General features: G+C 34.8%; 1 protein-coding gene across 1 annotated transcript; it reads left to right on the top strand.

Moving 5' to 3' along the window:
• The first annotated feature begins 13497 nt into the window (after window positions 1–13497).
• Window positions 13498–15068, top strand: LOC145224097 (uncharacterized). The gene has a single exon (XM_080090528.1). It carries the CDS (start codon window positions 13569–13571, stop codon window positions 14238–14240), a length of 672 nt encoding a protein of 223 aa, XP_079946654.1. The 5' UTR covers window positions 13498–13568; the 3' UTR covers window positions 14241–15068.
• The last annotated feature ends 2984 nt before the right edge of the window (window positions 15069–18052 follow it).

Raw genomic sequence — 18052 nt, 5'->3', positions numbered from 1 at the left:
TCCAAAACAAAAAACAGTCTGTCTGAAAACGCCACTGTTAAATTTTTATGACATAAAAGTAGCCTACTTGGAAACAAGCGATTTATGTGTTTTGTACCGACAGTTTTGTGAAAATTTGTTACGTTTCCAAAATGAGTCATAAGTTACATCAAGTTGGCACAATGGAATCTTAACTTATGACAATCCGATGACACGATGCACAACATTGCCAATAAGTTCAGGATTGCCAATATGTTTATGCGTTTTTAATTTAGCACTTGACTTTTCATTGTGATTAAAGATCGGCAAAGGGCGTATGCGTAATAAACTGATCAAAATATTATGGTAGCTACATTTCAGCAAACATGTACATTTATGTCAGCATATACTAAATTTATGAGATGTTTAAAGTCATCGTCATTTTTGGAAACAAGTAGATTGGTACGCTTTGTCCAAAGGTTGCCGTACATGAAGTAGTCTGAAAGAAAATTGTTTCCTCCTGTTTCAATCCTGATGAAGATTATTAAACTCACTACTTGCCAAAATAGCGTTGCGCCAAGAATAGTTTGATTCTTATTCAAAGTTCAGCACATGAGGAAATGCTTTTTAATTTGTTCTTAACTTTTCTTCAAACATTCTTTTAAAATTTGGCAACATTTATTTACATTTACTCACGAAACGTAGGTTCCCTGATGATAGGGTAATGCGCATTTAGAATATCAGTAACCTTTTTATGACAGACAATGGAAAACCTTTGGATGTGAAGCTGTCTTATAACTTCCTTGTAATAGTTCTATACTTTTTAAACTTGGATTTGGTTATGCGCTTTATGCGCCTTTGATCTCAATATACAAAAGAGAAAACCTGTTTTCATTCAGCATGCATCAACAGCACTCGGATGATTGCAATGAGGATATATTGTGGCATTTGCAAGCAGAAAAATAAACATTAAAAAGGACAGATAGGTTAAATAAGTTGGGCTACAATCTTTTTAAGTTAGAATTCAAATCCAATTTATAATTAAATTTGCAAGTATCAAGTGACCAAAATCGTTATAAATTTTTTGTAGTCAGATTTATACATAAAAATATGGTAGTGTGTTCAAACAACTTACCAATTGTGTCTGTTATAATAAAAAAAGTCTGAATTGCTTGATCAGGCGCAATTAATTAAAAAGTAATTGTGACAAAGATGGATAAAAAATGAACGCTTGGTAGGTTATCTTAATAGTCATTTAGCATCTAAGGTACTCGTGCCGCAAAGAAATGTGACCAAACCAAGAAGTGGGATTGATGCGAAGCTTTATAGCGTAAATTGGTGTGTTGAACATGTTTGTCACGTGACTGTCTCGATCCGTGTTTCCGCTAAAAGTCTGCAGAAAAATATTTAAAAAGTTTGCCGCAATACAAATGCATGTAATGTCTTGTGGAACAAAGTTCATTGTTTTGCATTATATACTGCTTACCCAAATAAGTGAAAGCTAAAGAAAACACATAGTTGGAGAGTTTAGTGCCCGGTTATTTATTTTGCTTTTTTTTCTAGTGTAACTCTCATACAATTAAAATATTAAAAAATGCTTGGTTTGCGAAAACAATTTAGAAGTTATTGAATATGGTGTAGCCGGGTACATACATTAAAAATATTTGTTATCGTCACACAATTGAATATTGCCTTACAGCTGTAGATCCATCCGATGTTTTTACAAATTTCCACTCCTGATCAAAAGGTCCCAAATACGAGACTGTGAACTGCGTAACCCACTGGTCGTAATTGTCTCTTCCTTGAGTAATTACCCCTGTAATCGTAGAAGCTTGTTGTAAAGTGACTTGAATCCATTGACCAGCAACATCTGACAAATGCAATGGAGCGCGTCAATGCAGAGTTACTTGTTCAATCAGATATAAAATAAACAGTTCTGACAAAACGCACTCGTCAGCAAATCTAAAGTCTAAATGTTGTACAACATTTTTACAAAAACAGGAAATCTTTCAATCTTCATATTTGGCTAGTAGCCCTAATGCAGGGGTTCTTAACCTGGGGTGCACGCACACCCAAGGGGTGCGAGAACTGTTCCTAGGGGGTGCGGGGATGCTGAATCATTAAGGTTGGTTAGGTCTATTCTATTTAAGCAATTACAGAAGGGGGAGCGAAAATTGGTTAGTGATTTGAAAGGGGGTGCGAAAATTGGTTAGTGATTTGAAAGGGGTGCAGCAAGCAAAAAAGGTTAAGAACCACTGCCCTAATGCGAGCGCATTCCAACTAATGAATTTTAGGCGTTTTGTCACCTATTTAAAATAGCCAAAAAGAATAAGATATTATTGAGCCTGAGCTCAAATGTGTTTAAACGATCAAGCTATGTACCAAATTATTTAACCACTATAAAATAAGAAACTAATTAAAGATTCCAATAGTTGTATTTTGGGGTGACCAAAATTTAATTCTAATTTTGCTTTTTTTCTAATAAAGTTTAAAGCAAATAAAACACTGTATCTCACTATTAAAAGGCACACAGTGGCTGCAGTAAAAATGTCTGTCGATGGCTTAAAAATGATTACAAAACAGACTATAGAACTGTTTCAATTTTGTTTTAAATTGTTTATACTTTGACCCGCGGCCCAGCAGCCTCTTGCAACGCCCGGAATAAATTGCTGATCCAGTCTTCCATATTTCGGATCAAACGTGCTTGTCTGCGAAGAAGCATCAAAAGCTGTATCCGGGATAAGACCAGTTTTTATCCCCAACTTGCATAGAGAATCTTAAAAAAATGTTAGTGACAAAATATTCCTGGAGGATAAATAACCAAATATCTAATTTAACGTACCTCTGTTCGCTGCGACATTAATTTTACACCATTCTAAGCCACCTGAAAACACAATTGCAATTAGCGAACCGAGATACAATAGGCTATGGCAGAGATGGAGAACCACTATACTTTAAGATACACGGGGAAATGCGATTTGATTGGTGTTTGGTTTCGTTAAATGTATTTTTTTAGATTGTCCGGAATTTTGCATTTGCCTATATGGTAACCTTGGGTTTCTAGTAAAAGCCCAGTCATATTTTAATCTATTAGGGACAATGAACATTTTTGACGTAACAAATGTACTGTGCTCTTCATTGTGACAGACACTTTTACTGATTAGTATTTGTACCATTTTGGCTGTTTCTGAAAATAGCGTGTTTTGGTAATTAGGTAACAGGAATCGTTTCAGCTCAGACATGTCTGCTGCATGTTTTAAGCTGAAAACTACGCATTTTAAGCCTAGGATTTGCAGAGAAGATGTGGCACCAATTTCTCATTGATGTTGACATGTAATAAAATCTGTGACCCACTTTGTTTTCTTTCCGGATTATGATCTCATGTATGACCCACTTAATGAAAAAGGTTCGCCATCCCTGGGCTATGGCATGAAATTATTACCAAACAATATTGACTACAGGCATAAGCTACCTGCAAACACTTATTTTTAATAAAGTTTCTCGGATGTACGCTAGAATATTTCTTAAAAAACATACGCTTAATTTATGGCTTTAAAGTTTAAAGTTTTTACTTTTTTTCACTTTCTTTTTAGAACAAGTACAAAAACATAAGTTTAAAATGTACCTTAGCATCATGGTGGGTTTAAGTGTACAATAAAGCGTTTTGGGCAACAACCCTAAAACCCTAGCAGCAGACATTCTAAAAGTGTAAAAAAACAATGTATCATATAGTAAACCCTTCACTGCAAAATGATGTTAAATATTGGTTAAATAACTCTTCACTAGAACTTAGTCGGAGACCAAACACGTTCCGACTATATGTAAAAAAATAGATGCCTCATTTATACTTACCTTGACAATGAGTAGATGTTTTGGCTTCACATTCGCATCCACAACCGCCATCTGCAACTACAATTGAGTGTTGACATCAAAATATAAAAATGCATAAAGTACTTGTTTGTATTGGTTTACAACGGGGGTGGGAAAGTAGTCAGCTCGCTTAAACGTTTTCGTATACCTTTTACTTTGGCAAGATTTGGCAATTGGTCGTATTTTTTACTACTTAACTGTTATCGTCAAACTTTATGGGTCTACAGGTTCCATATGATCATATACTTACAGCTAATTAATTCAATGACAAAGACAAGTAGAAAGATTTCTTTCATCTTTTTTATGCTTTTTTCTCTACTCATTAAAATAAAAATTCGTCGTCGTTCAAAAACGTTAAAATAACCAATAAGAGTACATTAATCAAAGCTATGGCTGTCGTACGTAGAATGCCAAAACTTTGCTATATAGCACCAGGCATCAGACTTAGCATTATAAACAAAAGCTCCTGTACTTTGTTAACCGAATTAAACGAGGACAGAAAAGTAGCAACAAAGCATCAGTATGAGTCAAAAATCCGCTAATCATGGTAAACCACATTCTATATACCGGTAATGTGGATCCTCGCCTGCCATTTTTCCTTCTGTGTGTTGCAAGCGAGATTTTACTCTTTTAAATAGAACAAACAATAACGTTGTATAAGTCAAGCCTGTTAATTTGTTTCGATGCGAAATTAATTAACTAAATGGTATGAGTCAACAAATGCCAATCTGGCCTGTGTAATTAACTTGGCACAAACCATCGTTTTCATGTTAATTGATTGTTGGGAGGCAACATAAAAACAACAGAGATTATGAACAAAAACTTTTCAGTAACTGGAGTTTGATAAACATTGTTTTCTTAGCATGTGACAAACATGCTTTGGTATAAGTGTTTAATTCAGGTCAATGTACTCATGCATCGTCCTTGTTGTACAGTAAGTAATAAACATGGCGCGTATTGGAATGAATTTTGGTTGCCCCCTGACATTTGTGCGGAGGAAATAATTGGTTGCTTTTTTGTTTGCTGTAATCTGTTTTATATTTCAGTATGTTTACCTAACGCCCATGTTCTATTACTTCACTTTAAGCTTTTGTTTAGATTACCTGTTTCGTATATTCATGGTTATATTTCGGTGGAATATGACCAGCATTTTTGGATTATAAAACTTTAACCTGTACAGGTCAGGCTGATATTTCGTCAATCAAAACTACAGTTAAACTTGTCATCAAATTACCAAAAAAAACGTGGCGCCGAACGAACATGATAAGGCATAACTTTGTGTTACTAACAATGACTACTCCATAGCCCATGTGGTCAATTTCTTCTTACCACATGCACTGATAAAAGCTAATAATAAGTTTGTCTCCTTCAGTTCGATTTGGTGTAGCTGTAATAAGGCATCAAAAAGTTTAATTTTTTCACTCTTTTATTGCATGTTCGGCACACTTTCGTAAGACAACAGATTAGTTTAAGAACAGCTGCTTGACAAAAAATAGACAAAAGCTGTCGTCATTATATTTATTTTCGATAATTTTTTTTCGCGCCCAACGCATGGAGAAACTATGCATTATATCTGTACCGAATGGAAAAGCATAAAAGGCAATATGTGGTAATCTGGTAAACGAATATAATCCGAGTTCAATTATGATCTAATCAGTTTAAATCGGCCATACGAAAAAAATTTCCATGTGTTTTTACGATATAGTGGCATAAATTTGCCAAAAGTTTTTTTTATTTCATAACAAGTGGGGAGCATTGTTTCAACTAGTTATACTTTTTGCACTGGTTGGCAGTTAATTTGCAAGTAAGTAGCCAAATCGTTTCATACCAAGTGATATCACATTTCAAACTAACACAATAACTTTGCTCTTTTAGAAAGTTGTGGGTGCGGTTGTGAATGTGGATATGGGACTAACAGTTGTCCCAGTAAAGGTACATAATCGATGTTAATCTAAAATGTTATCAATGCACTGCGTAAACATAACTTGATTATAAGGCAACATTTTCTTCGCAGGTGGCGATTTCGGCGGAAACAAACCCAAGGGAAATTTGTGAGCTTTAACAAAACATTTAGCACTGCTTTTTTTTCCAATTTTGGTGGATATTTTTTAGATCGCAATTTGGGCTTGAAGAATGGTGATATTCCGGACGGGACTATCACCGCTTCCTCTTACTACGGGTCCGGCCGTCTCACAACTTTTTCTCCTTATAACTTAAAGACTTAACGCTACACCAAATGGGCCAAGAACGGTTGGAGCTTACCTACTCAAGTAAATCTTCGTTGGTTGTACGATTTTTATTTAGTAATTAAGTTTAACGATTTTTTAAATACGCTGCCTAACGAGAGTAAAAAATTAAACAATAAATGTAATACTTTTACAAAAAATATTCAACGTTTCAAATACAGCAAACTTCAGTGAAACCATCGCGTAATTTGGACAAACTTAAGGTACAAATGATTTTCAATTTGGTAACGTTTTAACTAATCGACAACTGTAAATCAGGATCTTACCTGTCAAAAACTCTGCACACCAATTTGCGGTAAGAATACAATTTGTAACATATAAAAAATGCATTTATTAAGCTACTTTATTGAACTTCTAACTGAATTTTTAATTAACGCTTAATTAAATTATGTATTGAACATATCTTTCTCACACGTTTGCAGCAGATACATTAGGCCCTTTCTGACAAACTTTTAAATGTATTACACTTATTCTTACGTAATGTCATTTAGCAAAGGCCTATGAATGACTTTGTACAGTAAGCAATCGGTCAACACTTTTATGTGGATTTTTCAAGCAAAGTCCTCGTCATAGGAAAGAGGGACTATATGTATCTGCAGTGAGAATAAATGTAATGCATTTAGAATTCCTATAAGTTTGTCAGAAGTTGTGTGTTTCTTCTTTGCTACATTTTTTGCATTTTGATTTTAGGTGATTTTAGGCGAGAAACTTGAATGCGGACACGTGGCCAATAAGTTTTTTAAGCCGATATAGGCCATTAGGGTCAGTCTTTTAAAGATTCTAACCAGAAACAACCAAGTCAATATATTTGTATAAAGCATGACGTTTCGACATCAACTTGTATCATTCTCAAATGAATTTCATTTGCGGGATAGCGAAAGACTCTGTGGTCACCGTGTCACCTACCCCTACTTACACAAAAATCTTCACATACGCACGCACACGTTTGTACACAAAGATTCACAAAAAATATAAACATAAAATCTTGCGTGACCCGAAATTGTATGCAATGAACAAAAAGACATTGGGGTTTTCTTTGGGTTATCTGTGCAAATATGCAAAGCAAAAAATGAAATAAATCACAAATGTAATGCCACGATCAATACGTGGTGACTTGCTATTTACCAATGTAATTCCGACCTGGTGACATTAGACATTAATAATAGTTACAAAATAACTAGCTCATGACAAGCAGATGTCTGGCTATTAATATCAACAACAACTATAAGTGAAATACAAACTATGCTTAAACCCAACACTTTTGATGTAAATGTCTTAATGGAAAATGCATGTCTCTATAAGTATGGACAAACATAGATAAAATAGTTTATTATGGTGTCATTTGGCATGCAAATATAAGTCGAATATAAAAATAAAAGTGACGTGACATTTTTTTTTGTCATTTTCTTGTATGATTGGACCAGCTTACAGCCCTGTGTCCCCCAGTTTGTCCATAGTGCCAACAAATGACGTGGCCCGAATTGAGAGTAAATGATTTCACTAACCAACTGGTGAAATTAGGAGAGAACAAAGCTTAGCGCGGTGAGCACTTATTGCCAGTACGTGCGTCAATTTGAAATACATATTCAAAAACATGTTATGTGTAGCAATGTCGAAACAAAGCAAAATTAGTGGTTTATCACTTGTAGCCGTTTGTTTTTATATTACATTGGGATAGTCTGGTATTTTATTACTCACACAATGTTGACTGAGAATGTTAGTATAATTTTGTTGGACAGTTGGACATTGTAAAGAAGGTCATGATTTCACACCGAAATATTGTGCATGTGAACGAGGTCGGATTAAGTAAACATATTTATGAAAACAACGAGACACTGTCTTGCAAAGCATGCTGTACAATCGTTTTGTCAAATTTGAGTTTATTTCGTTTCGTGAAAAAAATAGAGAAACAAATGCATTGAAACAATCACCAAGGCGGAAATACCCGCGCAACGTTTAAACGTAATGGAACTCAAAAACGTGGCGGCACATTTGGTGGATCATGACTAAACGCGCTACAGCTACACCGTATATTATATACATTACGAGGCGGGAGCTCACAAGAGAGTGAGTTTGGCGTTCTGTATTGAGTATAATACGACTGGGAGAAAAAGATAGTGGGATCAGATAATGGGCCTTGGTGCAAACCACCCGGGCTAGGGAAAGAGGGTATAGGGTTCGACAGGAAAAAAACACTGCTGGATGTTGCACACATGTTTAGTTTTTGTGAAGTGAAAATAAAAATTTGCTAATTGGGTGCTACTGTATTAAACGTTTTTTAACAGTAAGGTTAAAAAACGTGTGTGCTTCTATACCCTGACCTACACCTGTATAACCATAACTTGCGTTTGTTGTTTAATTGCGATTTTTTGCGGATACAGCCATTGAGAATCTACAGAATACCAGACGGTGAGTTTGGCAGTACTGCACTGTTATAATACCAATATTTTTTAAACTGGCTATTTCGCTGTTTTCTTTTTTTAAGGTGCATTTTGTGTGTTTGCTAATACTTGTTGGCAAGCAGTTCTAACTTACACCATTGTAATTTTTTGTACTTACTTTATCACTTAACTAACAGACAACAGTAAATTCAATTAATTTTATTAATCGTACCAAACACCCCAACTACTGCGAGGCGTACGAAGGAAGCTCAATGCCCAAATTCGAATGTCTTGGGAAAATCCTCTTACAACACAGAGTCGACATCGCTCTGCTCCAAAAAACTCACGCTACAGTAACATCACCTGAATCAAAAAACAATTAGGGCAATGGTTAAATGACACAAATCCTCATCTACTATACGACCCCAAACCTAGGGTACCTTTAATTCCTCAAGATGGAACAAAATACGGTGTTTTGTCTACCTTCCCACACAGCCAACATCGGCCCAAACTAATTACAGTTGGATTAAGAATTCCTATCAATAACTTTCTTCCAAAAAACATATGGAACATCAAACAAGCTGATTGGGTAAAGTTTCTAAAGCCGTGGATCAAACATGCATTCATATTCCTCCAACAGCTCAAAAATTACCCAGATTTCACAAACTTATTTTAAAAAGTGCAAGGCGGTACATTCCAAACATGCCCACAGGAGGAGAGCTAGTTGACGACTTCACAACTCCACTTCCAGGTTTCGATATAGCACATAGACGTCACTGGGTAGCAGCAAACCGATCAAAACATCAAAACATGCTCGCACCGCCCTCATGCTTCAATGCTGGGCGGTACAACTAATTCGGAATGCCCACACTGTGGAACAGATAAGCAAGATACAGATCATCTTGTCCTAAATGCCCCTCAACCAAATTACAAGGTGGATATCGGACAGTACATCAATGCGATACAGTATTCATCAACTGGTTTCAAAATATATCCGATTACATCTAAGTTTCTGAGACGTGAAAATCATACGACAACATTTCCCTTAAATATGTTTGACTATATAAGAAAATGTATAAATATATAGGAGTAAAATCGTTTGGCTGCCAATATATGCCGGAAAAGCACCGGTTTTAATGTTACAGACAAAGGCTGCTTAACACTATAAGTTGCATTATAAGAAAGAAGTTCGTAAGTCGGGCCACGAAGCACTGATACTGATAATGCTGCTGGCAAATCAATTCTAAAATTGTTTGTAAAAATAATAGTTGCTACGACCAATCCAAATTCAAAACTTTTCGTTTACGACTTTAAGCCATTGGTTCAATTACAGTCCATTTTTTGTCATTTTGTAAGGAGTTTTTGCAGCAAAAAGCGACTGGTATGCATATAAACTATTTTTTGTTAGGCTTAGAGAGAAGAAGATCTAGTCAATCCACAAACACATTCTTTTACACGATTACAGCCATTAGGTGCATATTTGCGGGAAAGTTGTCGCTACCAACAACTAAAATTGGAAAAGCGACATAAAAACTAACCTCCAATTAAAAGTTGTTTGTAATACTAAAGCAGTTTTTGTGTGTTGATTTGACGTGTTGTTTTAAGCCCCTTTTGGAATGTGATCTTTCATTCAGTATTATCAATGATTGAACGGATGTTATCGTTGTTAGTGCCTTCGGATTAAAAGTTACAGGCCCACATACGTCATGCGGTTTATTGTGATGCTAGCTTAAAGTTTATTTTGACCAAAGCAAAGTAAAATAGAGTATGATTGGTTTCTTTAACTTAAATGTTGGGCTTTATTAACCCTATAGGTATAAGGCTCATTTTTTAACCAGTCATCCTAGAAAAAAAAAACTTCCGAACCTTTTTAGGTATAATAAAAATGTATCAAACCTCTGTACGACCACGAAGCTAAATTTGACCGGAAACTCTTTAACGGTTTTTCGGTTATGGCCAACAGTTTTAAGGGGCCTTGTGAACTACAGGTACCTTATACATAAACCATCAACCTGACGAGTGACATGACTCAAAGAAATTGAAATACTTGCTTGTGTACACAGTTTCTGACAGTAAAGGCGTATATGCCAAGAACCACGAAACAAACCAGGCTGCTTTATTGGCTTACAGCAACAAACAACAAATTAAAAATAGTATTGTAAAGCATCTTGATGAATAATTAACTTGTTTAAAAGGTGAAGTGTGATAATATCAAATCTCTAATCTTACATAAACAAAATAAAAAGTAAAATATTTAGAATGTATTATAATCGTGGAAAAGTTCGATTGCATTTAACAAAGAATCCAGATCGTCGAACAAGTACATGTTACGGATAGCTTCAAGTTGGCCAAGGACAGTCTTACACATATCTCCATAAAACTGCAAGAAGCCATCCCAACCTCTATGAATGTATTCTCGGTAAAGCTGTTTAACCTTTATTAACAAATAAGTTGTTTATAGGGAGTGACAAGTACAATCGTTCTTAACATAAACAACAACTTACCGAGAAATAGTTGTGGCAGGCTAATTGAAATTCGGAGTATTCAGCAATTCCACGAAGTGACCTCACGTCGTTTTCGAGAATCTAAGAACAATGCGCTCCATCGGTACTCGTTTATTTTTCAATCAAGTAATCGCGTGACATTTTGCAGGTTTGGACACATTATAGTCATGCAAAAGCATAAAACTGATCAAAATTATGTAGTAGCTTCTTTGTATTATCTATGTTTGTATCTACATTGCAATACATTTTAAAACCAAGAAGGTAAAAAAGGTTAGCCTAAGAATATTGCAAGCCAGGACTCTTATTCTGTTTATTTGTGCATTTGAGATTATAGGAAAAATAATCATCATAAACTATAACAAGAGTTCTGCACCTTAACATTTAAACTTACTAAGACGTTAATGATACTGTAGACATCATCACGATCAATTTTCAGTCGATACCACGATTGAGGACGACCCGTTGGTTTCTGAAAAATAGACACAAATATATCTGTGAATTGTGGCGCTATTTACAAAGAAATCTGACTTAACTGTTTTTGTTTCAAAATACCTACATTACCAAAAATGGCGTGTTAACGTTAATATAAAAAAGTTCAAAACTTTGTTAAAAGTAACACATTGCGCTTTTTTAGGTTAGTCGGGTTTCTGAACAAAATGACAACTTTAGTAATATACCAAAACCATCAACAGCATGACTTAAACAGACGATCACTGTTTGCCTTTTTAACTATAATGCAGTAAAACCAATGGACGACAAAACCCTTGGCAGAACAGAATCAGTCTGTTCAAATAAAGGAATATAGATTTCGCCTATGTGGCATCATCAGTTCCTGGAAAAGGATTTTGTCGTTTATTGATCTTCCATTGTGCGTTGGGTTTTTTATGTATTCTCTGTTTACCTGATAACTATTGTTTTTCACCCGAATGGATCCAAATGTCGGCAAGCTGTAGGTTGGCATCTCTGAAGTCTGAAAATATCACAAAACCTAAAGTTGTTTATAACATTAAAATTTGCAAATTTTTAAATTAAATCTTGTGTAGATACCTTTTGGGATATTCTGGTCAAGATCAAAGTGGTTAGATAAACAGTGAAACTAAACGAGTTGTTTTATTGGGAGAAACTGGATACAAAACAAATTGATATATTGAAGAATATTCATAGGTTGCAGCAATCTATGACCACGGCATTAATTAAAAATTATAAACTAATTTAATGTCTTTAATGAGACAAAATAACTACGCAACACACAAAAACAAACTTATATTTCGTTCAGTTGGACAACCCCTTTAACAGATTTTTGTAAGCAGCTATCTGTTTTTAATAACTAACTATTAAAACCTTCTCAGGAAGTTTTTTTTTCAAATGTAACTATCAGATCTGTACATAGTTTTAACTCGCAAATTGGAATCGGCCAAACAACCAAAGGAAAAGTAGTGAAGCTGCGCGTCAAGAAAAAAGCTGAACTTAACTTTTGAAATAAACTCTAAAACATCATTCTAATTGGGAATTTTACAATCACAACGTTACAAAATTCACATGTACCTGACTGAGATTCAATTTGTAAATTACCGTAAGTCATGCCAGCATTGTTCATGTTGACATAAAGAGAAAACACGTCGTTTTGGGTGCCAACGAGTTACTGAGTTTGTTGTATTACTTGAAAAGTGGTACCACATGACAATTATTTATTCGCACAAGAATCTAACTTTATTTAACAAGCATTAAACTACTGTTTGATTTTCGTCGGCAGTGGGCTTTTATCTTGATAACAAACCACATAATCGTATTTGTTACAAGACATTGTTTATAACTAAGTCTGGAAAAGAAAACAAACCTTCAAAAAATGTTTCAGTTTTTAGCCCTTACAAGTGACTTAAGCAATTTCATATCAACATGACTTCGAAATAAAATATCGATTTAGTCCATTGCACCACCAATATCGAGGTTAAGCAAACGTCGAATAAAGGTAACCCGACAGAGTAAAGTAAATATTACAAAAAATTAGCGCACGAGTAACGCAAATACACAACAAATATGACCTGGAATTAATTAGTTTGTACAAGTATTTTTAGGTAAATCACTTAAAGCATTAAGACGGCACAATACACAAACGTCTTAAAAACCAAATAGCTTGAAACGGCCAATAAAACCGGATTACTAACTTCCTTATGTTTGCATTTGTAATAAGTATGTGGCGAGTGGCAAACCGTTTTTAAAAATTCCCATGTGCATTACATTCAAATATATTCTCTGAAAGTTTAAGAGGGTTGAAAAGCACAATATCGTAAGCCAGACCGATATATTAGAATTTTTATTGAAGTCTAACCCAAAGCACATTCTCTAGAACAGCGGTTCCCAAACTGGGGTCCGCGGTCCTTTAGGGGTCCGTGAGGCAATTTTGGGGGGACCGCGAAGCGGTTGAAGTTATTCTATAATCTTATTTGGCGTCAGTTTGTGCCACTACTTACGTCAGTTTGTCATTCTATTTGAATAAGGTCTCATGTGGATTGCCTAAGTACTTAAGTTTAGCTCAAATAAATTTTGGTAAAAACTGCTCTGCTACTGTTTCAACATTCAACTAATTCAAGCTAAACACATTTGCCGCCATGACTATCAAGGAACTTCAAGCTCAAATGAAACAAGTAATGGATTCTTTAAGTCAAGTTCAAAAAACCCAAGCTAATTTGATTGAACAATCTAACTCAAATCATTCTGCTAAAACATCTTCCAATGCTGATCCAAAAATACCAGATGAGAAGCTTGCTGCTGTAGGCAAAAAGATTGATGAAATACAATTGATGGTTAAAAAGCTGAATAAGCAACTTAGAAATACTGAGGAAAAATTAGATGATTTGGAACAATATGGTCGCAGAAATTGTTTGCTCCTGCACGGCTGCAAAGATGTGCCCAAAGGAAGTTTCTGGCAACTGGAACCCTACATTCTAAACATCCTAAACACGAAGTTTAAACTTCCTTTTAAAGTGGAGAAATGTGACATTGACATTGCTCACATTCTCCCTTCGAAAAAGGGTACACCACTGATAATAAAATTTGTGAGAAGATCGGTCCGTCAGGAGATCTTTAGCAACAAAAGGCAGCTGGCTGGAACAGGACTGGTGGTGACTGAATCCCTCACTCGAAGAAGATTGGAACTGGTGCGAAAGGCTAGAGAGAAGTGTGGGGACCGGTCAACTTGGACTATTAATGGCAACATCTATGTCTCATACAATAACAAGAAACAGGTGATCAAATGCTTAGATGACATAACACGCCTGTAATTAATTATGGGTAGTTATTCTGTCTGTATATATACTGTTCATTTACTACAGTAGCTAATTAAACCATTTGATTTATTCCATTCAAGTAGCAGTGCTTAAAACTGCATACCTAATATTTTTTGAGCTGAATGTGCATCTAAGCTTTACAGAGACTACTATGGAAAATAATCAATCATCTTGCAAAAGCAATCCAAAACAAGCCAAAATTATAAGTGATAAATTAAAAGATCTGACCAATAATGTTTGTAAAGACAACAGTGATTTATTGTTTAACGGTGACTTTGATGAGGTACTTTTGGATGACAATGTCTACATTGCACCTACTGACATACTGCCACAAATTAATGGTAACCAATCCAAACCTTTTACTGTTATAAGTGTTAACATACGTTCTAAATAATCCAAATAACTTTGCTAAGCTCCAATGTCTACTTACTAGTCTAAGGATAAAACCTGATATTATTGGCATTTCTGAAACATGGTTAAAACCTAATCAACCTGGCTTGCATAATAAATTGCATGGGTACAAATTTTATTCTAACTCCAGAGTAAAACACAAAGGCGGTGGTGTTGGCTTTTATGTAAAAAGTATTTACAGTCCAGTCATTCGGGAGGATTTGAGTGTAATGAATGAAAAAGTTTTTGAATCTTTGTTTATTGACATTCATATAGGCACACAAGTAACAACTTTTGGCACTGTATAGCGTTCACCAGGACAGGATCAAAACAGTATTGAATGCTTTTTTAAATATCTAAATGCAAACATTTCAAAAATTAAAGAATCTAAGGTAGATTCATATATAATGGGTGACTTTAACTTAAACCTTTTGGACATAACAAATCAACAAGTTACAACATTTACGGATCTAATGTTTGATAACCATTTTCTGCCTTTAATTAACAAACCAACCAGGGTTACTGAGGTTTCTGCAACAGTACTGGATCATATCTGGACCAATGTAGTAAACAGGCTCATAAGCACCTACATTCTGCTAGATGATGTCTCTGATCACTTGCCTGTAATGTTCTGTGCAAATTATGGACAGAGCACAACCCAAAATAACTCCAGACCATACCGAAGTTATTCTGAAAAAAACATAAAAAACTTTATCACTTCACTTAACTCTATTGACACTGAGAATATCATAGAAGAAACAAATCCAAATCTTGCTTATTCCAAACTTAGATCAATAATTCAAGATTCCTTCAATAATTGTTTTCCATTAATATCTCGTAAATGGAATGGTGGAAAAAATGAATGGTATGATAGAGAATTACATGAACTAAACAAAATGAAACAAAAGGCCTACAAAAAATTTATCTCCTCCAATAAAGATTTGAAAAAGAAGCGCTACCACCAATTAAGAAATCAATATTTTCATATGGTTAAAAGTAAAAAGAAAGCTTACTACCAAGGTCTCTTCGGTAAATACAGACATAACACCAAATCTACCTGGAAAACGATAAATCAACTGTTAGGCAAAAATAAAAACAAACCTGAAACATCAACTAACCTTAAAGTGAATGGTAAACTGATTTCGGATCCTCTACATATTGCAAATCATCTAAACGAGCATTTTTCAACTGTTGCAGAAGCCTTAGTGGAAAAAATGGAGAAACCACAAAAAACATTTCAAACCTATCTGGGGGCCCCAACCAAATCGTCAATTTTTCTGTTTCCAACCTGTCCTAGTGAAATAGACTCAATCATTAAACAAATGAAGAATAAACTTAGTTGTGGGCTTGATAATATACCTTCGCTTATAATTAAATACTGTACCCCTAATGTTTTATTTTGTCTATCTCATATATTTAACTTGTGTTTAAAAACAGGTAACTATATTGATGAATTTAAAATGTCCAAAATTATTCCAGTTCACAAAAAAGGTGACATGACTTTAGCAAACAACTACCGGCCGATAAGCCTCCTTCCAAATTTTTCCAAGATATTTGAAAGAATAATATATAATAGAGTGTATTCATTTCTAAACATTCAAAACTTTTTCTGCAAGAGTCAATTTGGTTTTAGAAAAGGACATGCAACTCATCATGCTGCATCCCTTTTAATATCACAGATAACTGATGCTTTTAATAACAAACAGAAGGCCTTAGGTATTTTTCTGGACTTATGTAAGGCATTTGATACCATAAATCACAAAATCCTGATTCAGAAGTTAGAACACTATGGTATTAGAGGTGTGGCTAATCACTTATTCAAAAACTATCTTTCTGGTCGTAAACAACTGGTAGATTTTACCAAACAACTTTCATTTAAACGTGCTGTAAATCATGGGGTACCACAAGGGAGTATTCTTGGTCCTTTGCTATTTATAATATACATAAATGATCTTCCAAATTGTCTAAATAGTGGTCAGGCTATTATGTTTGCGGATGACACAACCCTTTTGTTCTCTCACCCATGTACTAAATACCTCTACGATATGGCTAATCTCGAATTACTTGAAGTTAGCCACTGGTTATTAGCAAATAGGCTTTCGCTTAACACCTCAAAAACAAAAAGTATCCTTTTCAAGCCCACACATCAAATTCAAGATTTTATTTTTGAAGTAAAATTAAATAATACCCAAATAGAAAATGTCAGCTCTATTAAATTTCTGGGTCTGACCATAAACCAAAACCTGTCATGGAAAGACCACATGATTTCAATTTTGCAAAAGATTAGAAAAATATTTTACATATGTGTAAAGATAAAACCTTTTTTGTCCCAAGAAGCTTTACGAACAATTTATGAAACGTTAGTAAAAAGCCAGGTATTATACTGTATAACTTGCTGGTGCCATGGTCATAAAACTATATTGGCAAAAATCCAAAAAATTTGTGATAAATTTTTGTGTCTTACTTTTGGAGTTAGCCATATAGGACTACCTCAGGCAATGTTAAAACATCGTATACTATCTGTTGATCAACTTTTAAAACTGGAATGTGTTACTTTTGTTCACAACTGGGAAGCAGGTAAACTTCCTGAAGCTTTCAAAACATTTTTTCTTCCTACTAGTAATTTAACCAGTATAACAACCAGACAAAAACAGTTTGGTTATCTTAAACCTTTTTGTGGCAGTAGTGTTGCCCAGCAATCTATTAAGTTCTCAGGTCCATTACATTGGACAAACCTTAATATCAAGAAAGTACCACGGTCTAAAAGTGCTTTCACATGTTACATAAAGTCACTCTTAATAGAAAATCAGAATACTTGTTTTGATCTTTGTGGAACACCCCAATTAGACCTCAAATGGTTCTAATGCAGTTTGGCACAAACCTTCACCCAGTAATTTAGTGTTTCCAGTTCAATACTGGAAAAACAAACCCACTACATACATATTTACAAACATTGGACAACTATTTTTGGAGTGCGGATGATGCATCATGCGTCATCTCATACAATGATTGTAGGAAATACCTAAACCTTCATATGCTTTATGTGTCTAATCAACATTGGTTTATATCGATAAATAATAATATTAGTAATACATGGTCGCTAACCCCCCCTTGTGCGTTCTTTAGTTTCGTTCCTTTTTCAGTGTTTTTATTTCTAATTGTGCTCTTTTCGGCGCGCCCTTTTCTTTTTGAACCAACAACATGGGAAATTAATTGATTCAGTGTTTGACTTTAAAATTCATATTAAATATTTATTAACTACGCTTATTGGTATTGTCTTGATTTGTGCTGTTTTTGTTTTTTATGACCCAATCAATTTGGGTAGGTTTCTTTTTTGGTTGTCGTTGTTTAAGTACCTTTAATTATTCACCCGGCTGGAATCCACCCATGTTGTCAAACCAAGTCGCGTTGCTGTT

This window comes from Phallusia mammillata, chromosome 4 (genome assembly GCF_965637545.1).
Source record: "Phallusia mammillata chromosome 4, kaPhaMamm4.hap1.1, whole genome shotgun sequence".
Taxonomy (NCBI): Eukaryota; Metazoa; Chordata; class Ascidiacea; order Phlebobranchia; family Ascidiidae; genus Phallusia; species Phallusia mammillata.
Note: the sequence above shows the minus strand (reverse complement) of the source record. Positions and strands in the feature narration are given on the sequence as shown.